Genomic DNA, 20,521 nt, shown 5'->3' on the forward strand with positions numbered 1-20,521 from the left:
CAACCCAGTGTCTGTCCAGACGCCCCCCCCCCCCCCCCCGCCCGGTTTCTTCTTCTTTCTACTTTCTAAAGACAGCATGAAGTAATTGCTCACAGAGAAGCAGCGCCGAAGCAGTAAGGAGCTGGGAAGGCTGCACGAGCTCCCAAAGTCTGCACAAACCTAAGCTCCTGCAGTTGTTTCTGTAACTAATACAGCAATAAAATCTCTAGGTAAAATGTAGAGACCAGGGGCAAAGGAGTTTCTTTAAGTCTTTTATCCCGATTAAAGGCAGAGCTGCAGTGTATAATTACTGATCAGGAGCTTAACAGTCTCACGTAGGCATGTTCTGCTGCATTTAGCAGAATGAAAAGACACCCTTGCTGTTTCCTCATTCCCCTCCCTGCCTGGCTAGTGGGGAGGGGAGAAAACACCCTCCTCCCCCCATTAAATCCCTAAACCTCAGCAGCAGCAAAAGAGGCTGTTTGGGAAGGGGCAGAGGGTCCAGCTCACTTAGAGAAAGGACTGGGGACACTCCTGGCTAAATTTGGTGATGAAGAACATCGCAGAAAGTATCAGCATTTTTCACTTTTAGAACTCTCTACTTGCTACACCATTAAACCACGCACTGGCACATATGGGGAACGACAGTGTTCCTGCAGCAAGTGCTGCCCTGGGGACCCCAGGTCCCCCCAGCCCACCGCCAAGGCTGCACCCCTGCTCCAGCAGCGTGCCAGGGAATCCCAGCCCACCTGCACATGGGGGTGTGCAGCAGGGCCTGGGGGCACCACCATAATACAGGCACCCAATGATTAGCAGTTTTATTTAGGACAGCAATTCCTTGGGGTGGGGACCTCAAGCACCATTACCTCCAAGATCAAGTATGGCTGCTAGAGGAAAGGCAGCAGGATTTGGGACAGGGATGATTTCTTTTCCAGCACAGAACAGCCACAGTCAGCTTTGTGGCCTCTTTTTAGTTTACCAAGGAGGAAACGCATCAGGCTTGATTCTTGGTCCTAATAGTACCATTTGGATCTTGCAACTTCTGTTATCCCCTCTTAATTAGTTACCGGAGATACGGGATACACGCCTGACCACTGCCTGAGCTGCACTACTTCTTCATTCCCTTTGTCTTTGCCTTGAACGCTTTGGTGCAAAAATAGACCTTGATTTCCAAGGCAGTGCTAGCAAGTGGCACTCGTTACTCCTCCTTCGAATGTAAAACACCAGCTACTGGCTGGGAACGGACTCCAGTATCCCCAGCTCAGGCCACACAGCCCCAAATCCCCGTACACACCCAATTCCAGGCAGCGCCAGCAAAAGGCACAGTCAAGCGACAGGGCTGAAGGCTCCTGCAGAGCAGACGCCTGGATCCACAAAGGTTTTCTGAGCGAGGGCTTGAATATCAAGCCATGTCCTTTGACTCTGTTCAGAAATCAAAGTGGCATTGATCACTGGGGCCGGGGGAATCTAATAAATCCACACACGGGGAACTTTCTGCCTTTGCTCTTTTTGACGGCATGTTTACAAAGGACCCGCTGTTGCTCTGGTCTGCACTGCAAAGACCAGAGGCCACCTCATTAGATATTTTAATAAACATTGCTGCCAAAGCCTTCTCCCTGCTGGATCGCACAACGCCACTGATTTCTGTTTCTGCCTGAGTGGTTCAGCCACCGAGGAGTCTCAAAGGGGGCTGCAGGTGACTGGCTGAGCTAAACCTCAACACTCACCTCTGTGGAAACAGCATTCACTTGCCTTCAAAAATTAAGGAAACTGAGGCACAGAGCTGCAGTGATGTCTGCCCACTTGCACAGGGAGGGAGGCATGAGAAATGAGGAGCGGGGCTGTGCTGTGCCAAATGCTCCAGAGCATCCACTTCCAGACCCATAGGCAAGGTCTGTCCAGCAGTGTCCAGCACCCATTTCCCAGCCCCGCACACCAGGCGTTCCTCTGCCCACCTGCAGGTTCTCCTTCTGACTCCTCGTGTGCTCCTGCATCCCTTTGCATCGTACGTGCTGAGCTTTCGTCACCAGCTCCGGCGCTGTGTGGTACTGCAGCGGGCAGCCGTTCCTCCTGCAGAGGCCCCGTTGCATGGATTTCCTTTCAAGGCTTCAGCCTCAAAAGACTCCAACAGAAGACTGTGCCCAAAAGACACATTCCCGTTTGTTTGTTTATTTCAGTTCTGATGGAAACGCTAACGGGGGAAACCACTGGAGTGATGCTAATGATGATCATGTGTGGGACAGCCCCCAGCAAGGGGTCATGGCTTGTCCCTTGGGGCCAGCACAGCTAAATCAACCCCTGCCCTCCCCACCCCAGCCTGGGTGACATCTAGGAGCAACACACTGCTGCTGTATCTGCTATACAAGTTATCAGGAAACAGGAGAGTAAATGAAGAAAATTAGCAGCTCTTACGCAGCTGATGGGTTGCCTTGAGTTTTGCATCATGGCTGACCTTGAAGGCACTAATAAAGGCAAAGACTTAATGGCTCCACAGCTGCAAAAATCAGGAATGCCTTGAAAGCCATTGTATGTTTACCACCACTTAGGCTGAAGCAATCAGAGAGCAAAAGGATTAAAAATAACAACAAAACCCCCTTATGCCTTAAATGCTTTTGCTGCTTTATCTTTTTTTTTTTTTTTTGCATAAGGTCAACCTTTCAAAGGTTAATACAATCTTGGTAAATATAAATAGGCTTCACAGTTTATCTTGCTACATGTACTGCTGTTACTTAGAAACCATTTGCAGAGAGGTTAATTCGGGCCACACGTCTCTGAAGCACACGCTGTGCTCCCTGGGCAAATCAGAGTCAAGCACAACTGCGGTGGCCCAGGCAGGGAAGGTAAGGGCTGTCTGCTGGGAGTCTTGCACAGAAATAACCAGTGTGGAGCAGCACATGGGAAAGGTCGCTCTTGCAACATGCCAACCCTCCTTCATTGTCCTCCTCAGCAGCCCAAATCCTTGCAGCTCCCTGCCTGTGGTTTGCTGGTGCACACGAAAAGTGTCACGGATGGAGACCTGAACCTCCGCAGCATCAAGAAATCAGGCTTTTCACAGGCAGAAGGAATGGAGGCTGCTTAGATAAAGCAACAGTGACTCTTGTGGACAGTTTTAAGTACTGCTGTGCTGGCATGCCACACACCATGCCAGGTCAAAAGGACGTGCGAGTCCCTTGCCTGGTCCTTGGACATGCCCCCTGCAGCTGCTAAGGCACGGCAGGGGCAGGCTGGGATGGGCCCAGCGAGACGCGGAGCCTGCCCAGCTTCTGACGAGTTGGGGTTTCGGGGCTGCCAGATGGCACATCCCCATCCTTGTGGTCAACAACTCATCTATTCACCGCTGGAGCCCATCCGCATTTCTGCCTTCCCCGCGGCCGTGTGCTGCACAGCTCCCTGGTGTGCCTACTGGGAAAGCCCTTCCTTCTGGTAGGCTCTCAGCTCCATGTAGCATCCCCCAGCACCAGCTGCAATGACATGGTAACTACACGTTTCCCACTCACCTTCTCCAGAGCAGCCCTGATTTTATACATTTCTAACAGTTCCTTCTGAAGGTAGCTCTTCTGAGGTGAGGGACACCACATCTGTTACCTTCCCTGTGCCAAAAGCTATCCCAGTCCTTTGGTCACCAGCAGAGCTTTTCCTGCACCTTCTCTGCTCCTCTGCAGAGAGGGGAGATGAGCCAGTGCAGGTCACACATCCACCCCAGCCTTCTCCAGAGAGGCATTGACCTTTTGAGCTTTTGCAGACCTCAGGCACGGAGTCACCTCCAGCCAGCCAGTCCCCAAAACACTGGCGCTTGGCCACACTCGGGGAGTGCAGCCTCATGCTGGGAGCCCACGGCTGCTGCTCCTCTCTAACTGCTCTGCAAGTGCCTTGCAGATTTACGTCCTCATTGCTGGTAAACTCAAACGGTGACAATCTCCTTCCACCATCCCAGCAGGGCAAGGGTAAGCTGAGCCTGCCATGGAGTCTGTGGGAGATTCAGGGTTTCTCCCACATTAGAAGCCCATTTGTTTCTCGTCTGAGATAGCAGAGGCTCTCAGGAGAAGCAGGTCCCCTACTTTGGGGCCAGGTATCAACTGGGCGAGTGCAGGAAGAGCCCCAGTACCAGGCACCAGCCTGAAATTGGGCACGACCCAGCCTGGGAGCCTGGGACAGCCCCACCACTGCCCAGCACTTCCCCACAGGCACCAGCAGGAGGAAACAGAGATCAAACAAGGTAAACCAAACTCAAAACTTGATGTTTGATTGTCACCTGCCACCAGCGCAGGAAGCAGGAGTCAAATGTTACCTGTAATTTTGGGTATGATTCTGCAAGAGCTTTTCACCCTTGCATAACTCATCCTCATCCCACAGCCCCACTGACCTAACTGGTGAGCCCCACCCGAGCGTGGTTCTCAGAGCCAGCCTCCAAACCACCAAGTGAAATAGATCTCCCACTCCAAGCAAAGTAAAGGGAGCCCTGTGGGAGCAGCTGCTTCCACCTTAACTGGCTTGCTGCACGGTTGTTTTTGTTTTTTGGCTTTCACAATGGAACCAGTCAAGGAGAAAAGCCGTAACTCTGACTTTTGGGTTACTTGGCTGAGGTCCACATGAATTACTTGGCTACAGTCCTTCCGGAGGCTGTGATCTTAAAAGGATATGCGTGCACGCATGCGCATTGATGCTGGTGTGTACACACGTGTGGACACTGCCAAAGCCCTGGGATAAGACTCCCAAAGATACAAAGAGCCGATGCACTGCAGCACACCTGGCCGAGCCTGCCCGCAGAGACCTTCAGCTGGTGCAAGACGAGATGAAAGGAAGTTTGCTATTTGATCAAAACTAATCAGGGGTATTTAATTACACAGGAACGTCTTTCATCAAACAGCCAGTGCAAACAAAGTAGGGATCAAGCTTGCAAAGGGCGATGGGAAGGAGGCAGCGAGCAGCTGGCAAAGCCATTGTACAGCGAGATTGATCATGCAGGCGAGGGTCGGAAACGGAGGAGCCTCCTGGCAACTCCAACCAAACAGTGAGACTGGAGATGGGCAAACCATGGGGCCCAAGGAGCACAGCAAGAATGCTGCAAGGTGAAATCAGCCAAGAGGCAAGGGAGAGCATACAGAAATGGCTGTCCTCCCCCACGTAGGCCCACTCCTATCCATCGCTGATGCCAGGATCCCAAGCCACAGCTCAGGGCAGTCACCAATTCCCTACCCCTCTAGTTGCGAGACGCCCTGCAGAGAGGGCAGGGAGCAGGTCATCCTGTTCATGGGTCATCGCACTCATTCATCTCCTTGCTCTGAAATGGCCAGAGCACACAGTTCCAGCTGGTAGTACACTGTAACCTATTAACCCCAAGGCAGGGCACGCTCCTGGAAAGCCAGCTGTTCAGAGCAGTTTCCTTGCAATATTCAGAACCATTTTCTGGGGGAGAAAAGTGAGGCAGATCTTTAGTTAATTTACCCCAGAGCCCTTGAGCATTGGGGTAAGCTAAACCCCCAGAACCATAGCGCCTCTAGAACAGAGTGGCAGAAGTTCATCATTCTGGATGTACAGTCAGGCAGGCTGTGTCTGTGCCCAGGAACAACACACAAGAGAAAGAAGCCATCTGGAGGTCTCCCAGCTTCTCAAATCATGTCCTCTGCAGGTCCAAAAATGCATTCAGCTTTGGAGGTCCAAGGTTATCACTATAATTCATGAAAAAGTTTGCACTGTTAATTCACCTGGCGGTTCACACACTGAGGCCAGCGAGATGTTTGTGCTCCAAGGAGGATATGCCTTGGCAAACACAGGCACCTTGTTATCAGAGCTTGCCCTGGCCAGACCCCCAGCACAGCCTGTCCAGGTCCCCGCAGTGCCATCTCCTTGTGAAGGTGCTCCCACTGAGATGCTCAAGTGACTCCCTTGGGCAGCAGTTACATCCACAACCACAGTTCTTAACATCAGATGGGAAATCCATGCCCATCCCCTTTAGCACCTACAAGCTTAGGACCAAAATGAGACAAGCGCAAGTGCACGAGCACTTCTGGCCCTCGGTCAGGCACCCGTCTGATGTCTTTGCCTTCCCTTGGAGCCCAAGCTGACATTGCAAACCCAAGTGTTGCAAGACAGTCCACCCAAAACCAGTACTTGGCTTTTCACTGGCAAGAGAAAGAGGCAGAAGGTTGCACTGTGTGTCTCCATCATTTAGTAATTCATCACAAGGTAATACTTCTGCCCTAGTGCAGAGATGAGAAACCTTCAATGGGATGAGCAGGGAGCTGCTAGGTGAATTTCTAACACGAAAAATGTCTACAAGCACTAATAAAAAGACCTGAAAGAGAATGCATTAGTAATGACAGGGTTTGGAAGAGCATTTGTATTAATGTCAGGCTTCAACTATGAATTTAGAGGCAATCCAGTGCTACTAAAACCCCTAAACAGCCAGTAATGAAAAGATGACTTAAATTTTGCAAAGTGACAAGTGATTTGGAAAGCTGTAGTAGTTAGATTTTTTCAGAAGAAAGCTGTTCTGCTCTTTTGGGAGAAAGGGGCGGGTGGTGGTGGTGGTGTGCATTTCAAAAAGGAAAAGATATTCAGAAGCCCCTAAACCTCCCTGAAAATCCTGACTGTGGATTTTCATTCTGCAGAGGCAACGTTTCCCCCCACCCCGCAAAAAGCTGTCAGCTGCAGAGAGCAACCCAGACGTTCAAATATTAAAAGTGCACACAGCTTTGCTGCTGCTGGATCTGGACACGCAAGAAAAACAGAATCACACCAAGCTCTTGATCTGTTCTAGCTGTACACTCAGACCCTGGTTCTCCAACACCACTTCAAGCATCTCAAGGGGATGCAGCCTGGTTTCACCCCGACATTTCTGAATTTCAGCATAAAAGCAAGGAGGAGATCTTGAAAGGAAGGTTTAAAGCAAACCCTGCAAACAGCACCTTGTACATACCTACCCTGGGCTTTTCAGTTTTCCTTTGTTGCTTTTTCAAGGCTCAGAAGCTCACGTTTTGCTTTCAAACACAAATCCCACAGACTATGATTTCAAGATGACTGTGCTGGGAAAGGGGGGCAGGAGAGTCCTACCGGGCTGTTTTTCATGGCTGACCGAGCAGGAATCTCCTGCTGTAGAGAGGAAGGCCCCCTCAGAGAATATCTCTCCAGGTAGACAGCAGGTAATTGATCCTGCTCATGTGAACAACATCTTGCCATTTTTCAAACACTTCAAGGAAAGAAGGTTAATATCTTTGGTGCCAGGAGTCTAGAGAAAATGCAAAATCACCACCATGGCAGGGTAGGAAGAGCAGCTCTCATCCTTGTATATCCAGCTGGCAAAACACTGAAATAAGAGACCCAGACCAGATGCACTGCTGCTTAATTGGTGCAAAAGTGCTCTCTGCATTTGTTGCTGTATTTCAGCAAAATCTAGAAAAAGGGGCCTTTGCAACCTCCTCAACTGATACAGAATCATTCCAGTGGTTCAAGGTGTGTTCAGAGCTGCAACACATCTTGGAGGAACCTGTCAGTCCATTGCCAAGCCAAAAAATTCACACCTTGAAAAACAGCAAGGGCCAAGCTAGCTACGGGGCAAAGCTCACCCTATCCCTATGAAAATGAGGGCAACTAAACACCATTTTGCTCTCTTCTTTCTTTATGGGAGCGTGGCAGAGCCCCTCCCTCCAACAAAGCAGGTATTTCAAACAGAAAGGACATGGTTCCATCAAAGGTAGGTCAACTCTTTGGCACAAACCACTCAACGGTGCCTTAGATCACGTGGCAGATGTAGCATACAAAATTAACCATGTTCACTCAAAGCCTGCACTCACAGGTGAACCAAAGGGACCCAAGCAGATGGGTAACAGAGCACAGCGAGGCAGCTAAATAGGACTTAAAAGCTTTTGAAGCTGCAAACACTAGAATGAACTGGGGCATGAAATTAATTTTAACTGTACTGAATAGGAGACAGGCCATAAAACTCCATGAAAATAAGAGACCGGTAACATTTCAGTAAGAGTAGGAATTCTTCCCGTAACTCCCCAGTCAGCTCCATTAGCATAAGTGACTCATCCCAGCTGAAAAGCAAAGCAAACAAGCAGGAAGAATTAAGCTAGTGTTGCAAGGCGAAGGGTATCGCTGTAGAGAAATCGAGGAATCCTGGCTTTGTGATATTCAAATGCCTTCCCACTGACACTTGCAAACGTTCAACGGAAGAAAAAAATCCACCCTAGGAAATGTTTTAAAAAAAAAAAAAGAAAAAGGCATTTGTGAATAGTAAGGGCCTGGCCGTCCCCCTGCGCCCACGTATGAGGCTCCACACCAGCTTCACATGGGAGCAGCTTCTATTTAGCACAACAGAGCCAACATGCAATGCCGGACAGAATCACAACCTAGGTGATTTTCCGGCAATGTGCCAAAAGTCTTTTTCATCACACCTAAATCTGCAAAGGGTGAAGTTGTTCAGAAAATTCTGCATCCAGTTACACCTCGGCAAAATATAACCTGTGGTGTCCTGGCCGTTGTCTTTGTGGTGCTCTAAGGCATCTGGCTGATGTCTCCCAGCACCCTGTGCACTTACTGCATCTCCTACCAAAACAACCACCTCCAGGCTATGGAGCAGAAGCTGCGTTCTAGAGCAGAAAAGCACAAACATATTAAGAACAAGGAAAGAACAAAAAGTACCTCCAAACGCAACCCGTGCAGAAGTTATAGGTAGGATTTGAACATCGTAAAACAATTTGGTCAAACCGAAGAAGTTTCCTACCTTTCCCTCTTGGTCAAAGGACCCTGAATCATTTGTTTAGAAGAATCACTGAAATCTTGATTTTGTATTTGCCTCCCAAGCATCCAAATGTCCTTTAATGTGCAACAGGGACACAAGAGATAGGAGAACAGGACACAGTGATTTCTCTGCACATCCATCAACAAGTAGCAAAGTGCAATTCAGACCCCGGGACCTCTGAGACAGGCCCATGGTCAAAAGCTGCAAACATCTGGAGCCCAGACCCCTCAAGGGCCTTTTGCTGACCTAGATGTGTGAATGCGCTCGGCTGGCATCAATACCCAGCTGAAGGCAGCTAATTGCAAGGTTTCTGGAAGGAGGAGATGGAGGTTTTTCATTAAAATGTGTGGTTTCCTTCCCATATTTTTGCAGCATTAATCACAGTGAACATTAACCCCAAGCCTGCCTGCTCCAACCTCTCCTTGGTCTACCACCGCCGCACGAGAGGGTTGGGATAACCCTATGGATGCCTACAAAGGAAGGGATGAAGAGGAGTGCCTGCTCCGATGGCACAGGAAGCTGGTTTGACAGGGCTTCACGTCTCGTTACTGTTTCACTCCTGACCTGCTCAGTCAGTTCACTCTTATTTGTGCCTGTGTTTCAGGCAGCAACCAAGGAAAGGAAATGGTTTAAATCACAGGAAGATGTGATCGCAAACCCACAAATATTGGCAGGGGAATGGAGAGTGGGTGAAGTATCTCAATCTACCTTTAACTTGTTCTTTCAAGGACAAAACTAGTGATCAGCTTGAAATTGCCACCTTCAGCACCCAGCTTGTGATGGCCGTGGAGCCCTTCAAGAGAAGAGGGGGGTCGGGGGACCCCAAGAGACGGTGACTGCCACATGCCATGAGTGCTTGGGGTGAGTCACAACCAGCAACGTGGAGAGCACGTCCTTGGGCCAGCACCTGATGCTCTACGAGGTGGTTTATCAGCTGTCAACCCCCTGAACTGCCAGCAAAACAACTTCCAAAAGCAGGGGCCTGCAAGCCCACAGGGAAGACAGACCCTTGGCCAGGCACCATGGCCTCTCCCACAAGTAAAATCGCCACCTACTTCAGCAGTCCTGCATTCAGTCAAGTGAACCAGAGGGGGCAGCTCTGTTTTGTTTGCCTTTTTCACACCTTTGCAGCTAGAAAAGCACACCTGAGCGGTGTGGGCTGGTGGTCAGTGTGGAGGGCACACATCTGCATCCTCCACACCTCTCAGAGCTGCCTTCGCAGGCAGCGTGTCCACTGAAGGCAACGGCCAGAGGGCTGAAACGACAGGAGACCCAGACCAAAGCACAAGTGTCAAAATCCTGGGGGGTCCTTGCCCAACACTTGTGGCAATATCTGCTAAGCTCAACCAACCAGGGGTAAGGGCATTGCCAACACAAAGCACAAAGGAAACGTCTGGAAGCAAAAAGCTGTTGGGATTTTTCAGCTGCAGAAAAGCTGTCGTTTCCTACTGACTTCTCTGTCTGCCTTCCGTTCCCACAGAAGCCTCTACGTCCTCCTCACACACACCAGGAGATGATGCTCCCCTACCTCAGGGGTGCATGGCACAGCACCACTTTGGGTTTACTCCCAGCACCCAGGCCAAGACCGAGTACCCAAACGTGATCCTCACATTTAGGGTGCCAGAGCCCAGTGCTGGCAGCGAGGCTGCTCAGGGACTGCTGAGCCCTGTGGGAACCAAAGGTTTCGGGGTGACTCTGGGGTTTGAATGTTTTACAGTGAGTGCATTGCCTGGATGACACAGGAAGCCTTGGGTGGAGCAGGAACGGAGGCCAGGCAGCGCGTGGCGGGGTCACATCACCAAACCTCCCCACAGTCCCTGGGAGCAGACAGCACCTAAACACCGCCAGTGCCTACCATGCTCCCCCGCAGCAGAGCAGAACAGCAGAGGTACGCTAACTCTTTCCCTATAATCCCCCTGACATCAATTAACATACTGCTGAAAAGCAAAAGATTATTAACTTTTGTTAATACATTATTAAGGATGATTATCACCAGCTGACCGAGCCCATACCAAAATAGACATGCTGCAGGCAGCTCAGAGCAATCATCGGTTCATTCAAGGCAGATAAAAGTTTCAGATCTGGTTTGACTATTTAAATTTCCAACAATAATCACAATTATTGCTATTCTCATTATCTGTTATATTTCTTCTATGTTCAGGAATTCAATGTGGTTATTAAATGCAGGTTGATGATTAAATCGTGTATTGAGGTGATAAGTCAAATTAGATGATTGCTAATTCTCCGTAAGTATCTTTGAAATAACCAGTTGTTATTAGACATTCAAGAGGTGCTTCATGAAAATCTAAGTGTAATTGCAACTTTTCATTTCACCTCACCTTTCCCACACGCAAACACACACACACGCGCTCGCAGCTGATTTCATACTTCAGTATATGCAAAACAGAAGAAAGCACCCTAGGTGAGTGCTCTCTGGGAAAGTGCCAAAAGACTGGCCAGGATGCGCGTCCACCCACCCGAGAAAAATCAAAGAGCACCTTCAGCATCCGTCTGAAGCTACGGCTCCCAGCTGCTGAGCTCCTGGAGCTGCTCCTAGAGCTGGTCTGTGCTTCAGGCACCCGGAGCCGCGAAACACCACCTCTAAAAGGATGCTCACAGTTCCTCAGCAGCTTTAATTAGGATCTGGGAGCAAGCTCGCATCCCTCCCACTCCAGCCTAATGCCCAACTTGACATTTAAAATAGCCTTTATTGCCATGTACTTACATTTTAATGTTTTCATGGTATTGCCTGGTGTCTGAAGGCTGGTTGTATAATGGCTGAAATAAATAAGAAAAATGAAGTCATAAATGGTATGGTCTGACATTTAGAAACTTAAACCCATCAGAAGCGCTGCTGCCTCGGTGCAGGTTCCCGTCTCCCAGAGCTGTGCCAGCCCAGGCGCCTGTCCCCACGCCCCCCAGCCCGCCCATCGCCCCCAGCCTCACTCGCTGGCCATACTGGAGGGTGCTGGCTCCTGGCGGTGCCGCTCGAGTCACAGTGCATCCCAGCTCAGCCCATGGGAGGGCAGGCAGCGCTTGAGCGAGCTGGCTCAGAACAAGCAATTTGTGACATAATCCACATAAACACGGCACGGCGGAGTACATGGTTGTTATTCACTGATAGAAAAACGCAGTGCGCTTTGGAACATATGACACGGGGGAGGCGAGGGGAAAGGGGGGCTTGGGGAGCGGGAAGAGACAGTCTGTGTGCTGCAAATTGTTATGTCTACGCAGCAAAAGCCTGCCTGAGCTCTCCCAGGGAGCTAAGTGCAGGCAACTGCAGGCAGGACAAGCGTTCACCCCTGGGGTTTCCAGCAATGCCAGGGGCGGGCTGGCCCCCAGGCACACTGCTGCAGCTCCCCAGCACCCGTGCGCAGAGTCATGCTCTTGCCCATCCCTCAGGAGGGGCACTGGGCTCCGGTAGGACAAGTGGTTTGTCCAGGTTTGCCCTTTAGAGAGCCCAGTGACCGTGACTGTCTCCAGCACCAGATGTGAACATCCATCATGGAGCTGCTCTGCCCCCTGCACCCTCAGGGGAACGTGCCAGGGCCCTCAACGGGGAGCCAGGAGAGCTGGATCCACCCCGGACACCTTCAGCCAGTCACTGCCCTCACTACCTCTCCCTTCCCATCTGCGGGGTGATGTACCCTTGGGGAACCTGCAGGGTCCCACCTCTGGGAGGGGAGGTGCCACAGAGACCATGCTCAATCCCACCCATTGTGATTAACAGCTTAGGCTGTGCTCCAGGAGCTGCCAACGGTTGTGCCCATGTAAGCAGACTGACAGGGTGCTCAGGATTAAGCCCTTCAACACTTTGAGCTATTGGCTAAGCTGGTGTGAACAAGTCCAAAACCATGCTAATCAAAAGCTTGCCATGGCCCAACCATCATCAGCAACTAGGCACCCAACAGCTGCTGTCCAACCACGGAAACACGGCCCAAGTTTTCAAGCAGTTCATCCACAAACTTTCACCAAATCAGCTGTAAGCAGTCTAAAATCTGTCCCCCCGCCAAACACAGACAGGGGAACACGGGATGGCTGGGTGCTTGTTGAAGGCAGCATCCTGGCTATAGCTACATACAAACCAGCTCACCTTCCTATTGTGACCATACGGCTGAGGCTACACTCTGGGTCCACCCAATTTCATCTCAGATTAAACACAGGAAAAGAGCAAAACATCTGCTGAACATCGGCTCAGCCAGCTAAGCAGCACAGAAGAGGACAGGACCAGCAAAACAGGCAGGTCCCTTTCTCCTCCAGTTTGAAGAAGGCGTTGTTCTCACCTCTTCCATGGTATCTCCCCACCATCATTACAAGTGCTTGGCCCAGAAGATTGTTTTTCCACACAGCCAGCCTGTCTCTACTGCCCTGTAACAAACAGATACCGCCTCACCTCTCCCCTGCCACACACCGGGACAGCCACATCAGGCTGCACAGAAAGGAGACTGGGTGTAGCTCTGCCTACTCTCTGCAGCCCACCACCGCTGCATCTTGGCACCAGCAGGTCATCAGCTGCTTCTTCTGGCTGCCCTTGGACATGTCCCTCTTCGCTAGAAAAGCACATGTAATCCCCACGTGGAAGAGGCACGCAGAGGAGCCCAGGCAGACAGACGTGGTGAGATCGCTGCCTCCCAGGAGGGCTCCGGGGCTGCTGGCAGTGTTCGGGCATCTGTTACCCTGCGAGAGGACGGCGGGCTGCGAGGATGCTAGGAGACACCCGCAAGGGGACAGCCGGCCACCCCACGCTGGCAGAGCCAGTGCAGACGAGAGGGACAGGCAGGTCCCCCAGAAGGAAACGTTCTCAGTGGTCTCCCTTCCCATGGGGTATTTCTGTCACGAATCCTCTCAGATCTGCTGGTCTGGCTCCAGGCTTAGAGCTGGCTGTGCACTTCACGCTTGGAAAGCTCAGAGGAACACAGACATCCGTCTCATCACGTAGCTCAGGAGAGGCAGGTCTGCACCACGGAGAGAAGAAATCAAGCTGTGGCTCTCGAGCATCATGTCCACAGCCACCCTGGGAAGGCTCGACTGGGCTGCCTTGACCAGTGACTGCCTCTTTGAAGAGGACTGCATGAACTGGAAATATTGATAAGTAAAAGTGCCTCTTTTCCCTCTGTGCTCATAAAAATCAAAGCAAAGAAGCTCGCATGTGGCGAGTTACAGAGATCGCCCTCCTGGGAGAAGGCAGTGGAGTAAATGTTTTGGTTTGCGCCTGGGTTAGAGGATGCTCGTGTGCAGGTGGCCATCACGGATGCCCTGACGCCACTCAGCTCACCAAAGGCTGCTGATTCTTCTCCACTACTACTTATCTATGATATAAACAGCCACTCAAATTCTTAGTTAGCAAACCTAAGTGTTAACAGACAAGGACCAGAACACATAATTTTAAAAGAAATACCTAAATATTCAGAAATAAGAAACTCTGGGACCCAGACCCAACATCCACATGACACCAGCATCTTAAGAGATTTCTGTCTGCACGACAGCCTCGGCACTGCACCTCAGCACACACAGTGGAGCAAGCCCAGGAGACAATTTCTACCTACCCCATAGAGAACATATCCTTGTAGACTAAATAGTTACAGAACTCTATTCTCAACAGGGCAGCGACTGAGAAACAGCGTCTTCCCTCAGAGCCATCCGCAACCTGCACAGCATTACAACCTTCTCAAGGAGCAAGCAGAAGTAAAACTGACAGGTCAGATGGGTAAGGTGACATGTTCAAAACATCCACAGTGTTTCTCCAGGGTAAGGGACACGTAATGTATTTCTCTGGGGGATGACATTTAAGAAAAACGTAATTGCAATGCAAAGCTATTACCAAAAAAACCTTGGATTTACTGAAAGCTCTTTAAAAATAAAACAGAATGAAAGGTCTCAATTGTTTTCTGGCCACTGCAGCGTTCAGACTACATATCTCAATAACATTTCTCTCTAGGGAAAACATCGGGTCATTTTTAATATGGTACCGCTGCGTTGCAGGGATGAAATGAGCAGATACCTGGCCTACTGAGTCACAACCTCCTCCTGACCTGGAGGGGAGCGCCAGCTTCCCAGGACCTGAACTGGATCCATGCTTCCCAGGGATTCCTGGGCAGGGGTGATTTCCACCGTGGGGAGAAGGAGCCGAGCCCCAGTCAAGCGGAGGGCAGTGGCCGTGACTGCACAGCACACCGGTGTGTTGTGCATCGGCTGGGGCCGGTGTGGGGCCAGGGAAGATGTGCAGGGCCACCCAAAACCCCAGCAGGCAGGATGGAGACGCACCAGCAAGGAGTAACAGGAAAAGGGATTCAGGCACAATTCTGCACGTTTAAAACCCCAGGAGCACAAAAATGAGGATCCCCCAAAGAAGCTCAGACGATGAACGACACCTCTAAGATAAAAAGTGGAGGGCCAGACCTTGTAAGGTCAAAGCAGCAGAAGCCAGGAACCAGCAGCAAACCTTGCTGCTTCCCTGAGATGTACAACCCAAGGACACTAGTTTCAGTGAGGAGTTTGTAAGCCTGGAAGCTCAGAGGGAGCTGTTTAAAAGACTGAAGTCAGGAATTAGAGTTTCCTACCAGAGCTGGGACACCTCCCAGCAGCTTCCAACTTGACGGGAAACCCATGACACAGAACCGAAACTTCTGGGTAAATCCCTGTTTATGCTATCCTGGATCGCACTCAAAGCCCCTCCTTCCAGCTAACGCTACAGGCAGCCTCAACAAGCCCATCGATCTGCTCAGACAATGGGATTTCTTTCTTCGCTCAAGCACAAACCCCTCGGAGCAACCTGCGGCCAGCAGGACAGAAGGCAGAGCCCCACCACTGCCCCTCCGCCCATTAACGCCAGCACAAGCCGGGGACACAGCCTCTGACTCTGTCCTGCCAGCAGCACCCAAGACCTCATACCACCTCACCCTGCTCGCAGCCACCGTTCGCCAACGCTGCGGTAACCTCCAGCCTCTCTCAGCCACGACTAACCGATTTCCACCGTGACCTCTCACCTCACACCATAAGCCCCTGGCAATCTGCCCCGCTACCGAGCTGATGCACATCCGTCACCATCGCTGTAGTAAATGCAATTACCAGAGCTGCCTGAACAACCAAAAAAGCACGACGTCAGCAGCCTGAGCGGAGCCGATAGCAATCCAAGACCCTGCATTTGGGTGGCGGCCACCACCGCTCCTTGGGGAGGCTTTGCACAGGATTAGCACCAGGCTGCCCGACCTCCCTGCAAGAGACCTCTGGGCTGTGGCAGCTCCAGGGCTGGTGCACCTCGCGTGCGACACGGTGGAGCAGGCGTGCATGTCGAGCAGAGCTTGCAAAGCTGCCCTCCTTCCTGGAGCAGCTTCCTTTCCAACTCAGAAGAAGATCTGACTATTCATCTCGCCTCTCAGAGGCCACCGGCAGGTCCCGGGTGCTGTTTTGCCTGACACAGCGTGGGGGCTGGGCCATAGGAAGCGTCTCTCTGGGCAGACAGATGAGACAGTCTGCATGACACCCGCAGAGCCCAGCCAGGGTTTTGCAGGGTTTTCTCAGCAGAGGTAAAGCAGGGCAACAGAGGAAAGGTTTGCACTAGACTCTGCTGCAGCTCCCCTGTGCAGCGTCAGCACCCAAGGGCAAAGCATCAACAAACTCAAGAAAGGAAAAAAAGGAGAAAAAAAAAGAAGCGGGGGAGGAAGGAAAGGAAATGCAACATCTTTCAGATGAGGAAGCACCAACCCCAGGCGCTACCAATCTTTAGAGCAGAAAGAGAGCAAAGGGTTTGACCCTGGTGACTCAAAGGAAAAATAATGAGCGTTACCACCCCAAACAAGGAAGTGGGCTTCGACACGTAGCAGTGAGCACTAATTCCCTTGTGACCTCTCCCTTACACACCCGGGAAAGACAGTGATTAGCACCACCTCCACAAGGCAAGTCCAAATTACAGCTGCTGAGGACTGTGAGCTGCCCACTCCCACCTGGCACGAATGGCTCCTTCCATTGCACCCCATGGCCAGTACAAAGCAAGAGGCGCTCTGTCAGACCACGTCTGTCCCCCTCTGACCCTTCCAGCGGCATCGCTGCAGACGCACCCTACCCCAGCACCCCTCTCCAGGACTCAGCCCCTCGGGTTGTTTTCAGCCACCCCTCCAGCAATCAATCGCTTGACTTACAGCTGGATTTTGCTGAATGAGGGGGCAGCCCCAAATTGACATTTTATTATAAGTTGTTTTTCTCAGCTTCCCTGTGCATGAGGGAGACAGCAATAGGGTGCTTGCAAGACCCGATATCTGCAGGTCATTGCAGCTGCACCAGGCTGTTCTTACAGAGGACCTTCCAGCACCCTTCTCTGTTTGCAGTGGGGTGGGACAGAGGAGACCCGTCCCAGCACCCATCCATCCCGTGCAGCGCCACGAGGCTGGCTGGCCAGGCAGCAGCCCCACAGCCCCAGTGTTGGGGGTGCCATCAGCAGATGAAGCCATCGGCACCTCAAGAGGAGGCAGACTGTGCCAGAGCCCCTCCCGCCATCCAGCTCTGCTGCAGCCGTGTGAGGAAGGAGCCTAAGGGTTAAGGCTCTCCGAAGAGGGCTCTGTGTGTGTGCATGTGTGTGTGTGTGTGTGTCTGCCTGTGTTTCAGCACTCATCTCAGCCACTTTGCTTCCTGCCTTGGTGCTCTGCCAGCGAGAGGTCCCGGCCAGCAGCAACCCTTCCTTCTGACAGCTTATACACGCACACAGGGCGCTGTGCTCGCCACCCAGGAACCTCTCCAAACCTGGCCCAGCTCCCACTCCCCGCTGCGAGAAGTAACACTCACCAGCTCCACCTGGGGACCCAGTCCTTCCAGGATCCGGTGGGCAGCCTCTGCCTTCTTCTGCAGGGAGGAAAGGGGGGGGGTGGGGGGAGAGAGAGGAAAAAAAGTTATTTCTGCCATCCATTACACTCGTAGCGCTCTGCTCCAGGTCTCCCGCTGTGCTAAAACCCCTTCCCAAACCCCTGCAGAGCCGCTACAAATCTCACCCCTGCCTGAAAGTGGGTGGAAAGGTTCAGCTCAGCCTCCGGATCTGCAGGAAAGTCCCATGGGTGAAGGGCTGCAGCACTCGAGATATCATGACTTTTAATGAATCCGAGCTCTGCCTGGGAAGTGACCCGAATCTCCAACCTCTCTGGGTGCCACACGGGGGGATCGCACCCGTTACCTCCACACGGCTGCCGAGGAGGGCGGCGGGCGAGCTGGCATGCACGCAGAGATGCCCTTTCTAGGATTCATCACTTTGCAAGCATGTGATCGTTATATTTGAGCTGCCCTTGGCTCCTTGCCTTGCTCTCGCTTCCCTCCCCTCCCTGCTGCAAGAAGAGCCCTTCTCTGCCCCCTCCCACCCCCGGCCAAGCTACCTAGTGCTTATTAGAAGGAAAAAAAAAACACCCAGGAACACGTGTCAGGGGCTGTGCAGTGGTTACTAATTAAACAGGCCTGAAAAAAGACATGGGTTGGTTGCAGCAGGAGTCTAAATAAAAGATGACATTTTCAGTAAACAGCACTTCCTCACAAAGCCAGGCTTTGCAGGGGGGGTTACTGACAGTCCGATAAAACCAGATCACTGCACACTGCCTACAAGCCACAGGGATGAGTCGATACAGCCAAACACCTGGCAGTGAAGGGGGTAAGGAGACAGGTTTTCAGATGTGTTTGTTCAATAAAATAGGTACTTTTAGCTATTGGGGGGGGGGGGGGAATACAGCTGCCTAAAATAGGGGTGAAGGAACAGTGGGTAGAGCTGAGATTCCCAGGATTTAAAATGCAGGGGGAACCCTTTTTTGGAGCACATTCAACCCAATAAGTATTAGAGCCTTGGCGGAGCTGCAGGATGGGAGCTGAGCTCCGGGGCTGGGGGGGACTGGGCTCCCTGGCGGAGCCAGCGGGGCTTTGGCAAAACCCTGGCGAAGACCCCGCCCCGGGGCAGGGAAGGGATTTCAGCTCCGGGGGTCTGGCTCATGCTGCTTTCTAGCACCGGGCATCTCACCTTCCTGCTGGCTCACGACAGGATGAGTTTCCCAGGGTCTCAGCACAAAAGATGTCTCACCAAAGGCTAGCACATCACTCCACTGGCTTGCCCCCACGTCCGCCCCCTCGGTGGGTTTCCGAGAGCTTCACCTACCCACCCCTGCCACCAGCCAGTCCTCACAGAAGCGCCGATGCCACCAGTAGGTGTGCAAGTGCCTCGCCAGGGCTTTGCACACCCACACACGGTCTGATCTGCTAGCATGCACTTTTGCAGAGTTGACCCTGGGAACAGCTGCATGAGTCACCCTGCCTGCAGCCAAGCTCAGGGCCCTGGCGAAACAGCCCCGGCCCAGCTGCAAAACCCACGCTAGGTGCCTCACCGCAACAGGGCAACCGGGACACATTTCCAGCTTCTCTGTTCACTGTACGCTCAGGAGCACGCAAAGCTTCCTTGCAATTTAGAAGCAACTTCAGGGACGCTACAAGAGATGTAACCACAAAGCGCGCCTGCTCCGGCGCTGTCGCCACACGTATGCGCGATGCACACAGCAGCCCCGCTATTAATGCGTCCCTGCCTGTTCATCCGCAGCGCTCCTGCGCAGCGGACCTCGGGGTTCACAGATGTCACGATCACTGCGTGTGCCTCACAGGCAAGGACACACACACACATGCAGAGAAGCAGAGCAGCTAGCGATGCTGCGGCAGAGCCTAAAATGCAGCTGGAGCTTGTCCCAGGCAGCCGCTCCACCCCTCTGGCCTCTCCCGAGACCCTGCTCCATCCTAGGAGGACCACGGGCAGGGGGTGCCCGGCTCTCCCTGCAGCCCGTGGGGATGTGCAGACAGGGCAGCCACCCAGCGGCTTGCTCCCGCATTACTGGCACGCCGCTCGGTGCGCACCACGCTCCTGTCCGGTGCCGGAGCAGCGGCGAGATGCTTGCAGGGACCACAGGGAAAGCACGGCCGCCCCGGTGATGGAGACGGGTCTGGAGAGCGAGTGCATCCTGGAGCGAAGCCCGGGAGATGCTGGGAAACAGCTGCAACAGAGCAAGTGCCTGCCCTCACTTAGGGCTCGGGCTCCAGGGAAAGGAGTCACGTGTTTACACACGGCAATTACATTTTCTGCACTGCAACAAACTGCTCCCAACTCTTCTGTTGATGTGAGGGTGCTTTGACACGTAAGGGGAAGAAGGGACTGTCCCCACCTGACCCACAGGGGAAGCAAAGTGGTCCCTGGCACCAAGACCTGCCTGCAAAGCTTTAGACCACTAACACAGTGTCTGGCTCTGCCGTCCCCAAGGATGCTCCAGCTGGTGATGGGGAAATCAAACCCCAGCAAACACACAGCCTGGGCAAGAAACCCAAGAGCCGTACAAACCCAGCTCCCCTCGAAGCATCAAGCATTAAACGTTTCCAACGCTGCGCACCTGACTCCATTAATGGGAACAAGCCAAATCTGCCCGGGAACTTGCCCCTTGGAAATATTCATCATGTAAAGGAGAACTCCCAGCCAGAGCTTAATGTTTTGGTATCCAAGAGCTATAAAATCTGCTGACCTCAGAAAACACCAGCACTGTGGCATGCAGAAACTTTAAACAATTAAAACCAGGCAGTAAGATTTTCAGGGAGGGTCATTAAAACGTCTACAAAAGACACTGCATCCACTGCCAAGGGGATGATTTGGCTAACTGCCCTCCTGGCCGCCACCACCTACTGGCAAGCGGGAAGCAGCAGCTTACCTGAATGTTTTCTGTTACGTACTGGGGAAAAAAATCAGCAACCTGATTAATTGCATGCAGCATAACTGTGGGTAGAAGATTGCAGCCCCAGCTT

The 20,521-nt window shown here is 52.2% G+C and overlaps 1 protein-coding gene across 13 annotated transcripts in view; it reads right to left on the reverse strand.

The window, feature by feature from the left end:
* Window positions 1-20,521, reverse strand: part of NCOR2 (nuclear receptor corepressor 2) — a 257,110-nt gene that overhangs the window by 96,687 nt on the left and 139,902 nt on the right. For all 13 annotated transcript variants that reach the window (XM_064466324.1, XM_064466335.1, XM_064466326.1 and 10 more), the window contains exons 7-8: window positions 17,504-17,560; window positions 11,451-11,503 (exon numbers count right to left, since the gene is read on the reverse strand). In XM_064466324.1, coding sequence (XP_064322394.1) covers window positions 11,451-11,503; window positions 17,504-17,560 — 110 coding nt within the window. The remainder of the gene's footprint in view (window positions 1-11,450; window positions 11,504-17,503; window positions 17,561-20,521) is intronic.

Source organism: Phalacrocorax carbo, chromosome 15 (assembly GCF_963921805.1).
Source record: "Phalacrocorax carbo chromosome 15, bPhaCar2.1, whole genome shotgun sequence".
In the NCBI taxonomy this organism is placed as follows: domain Eukaryota; kingdom Metazoa; phylum Chordata; class Aves; order Suliformes; family Phalacrocoracidae; genus Phalacrocorax; species Phalacrocorax carbo.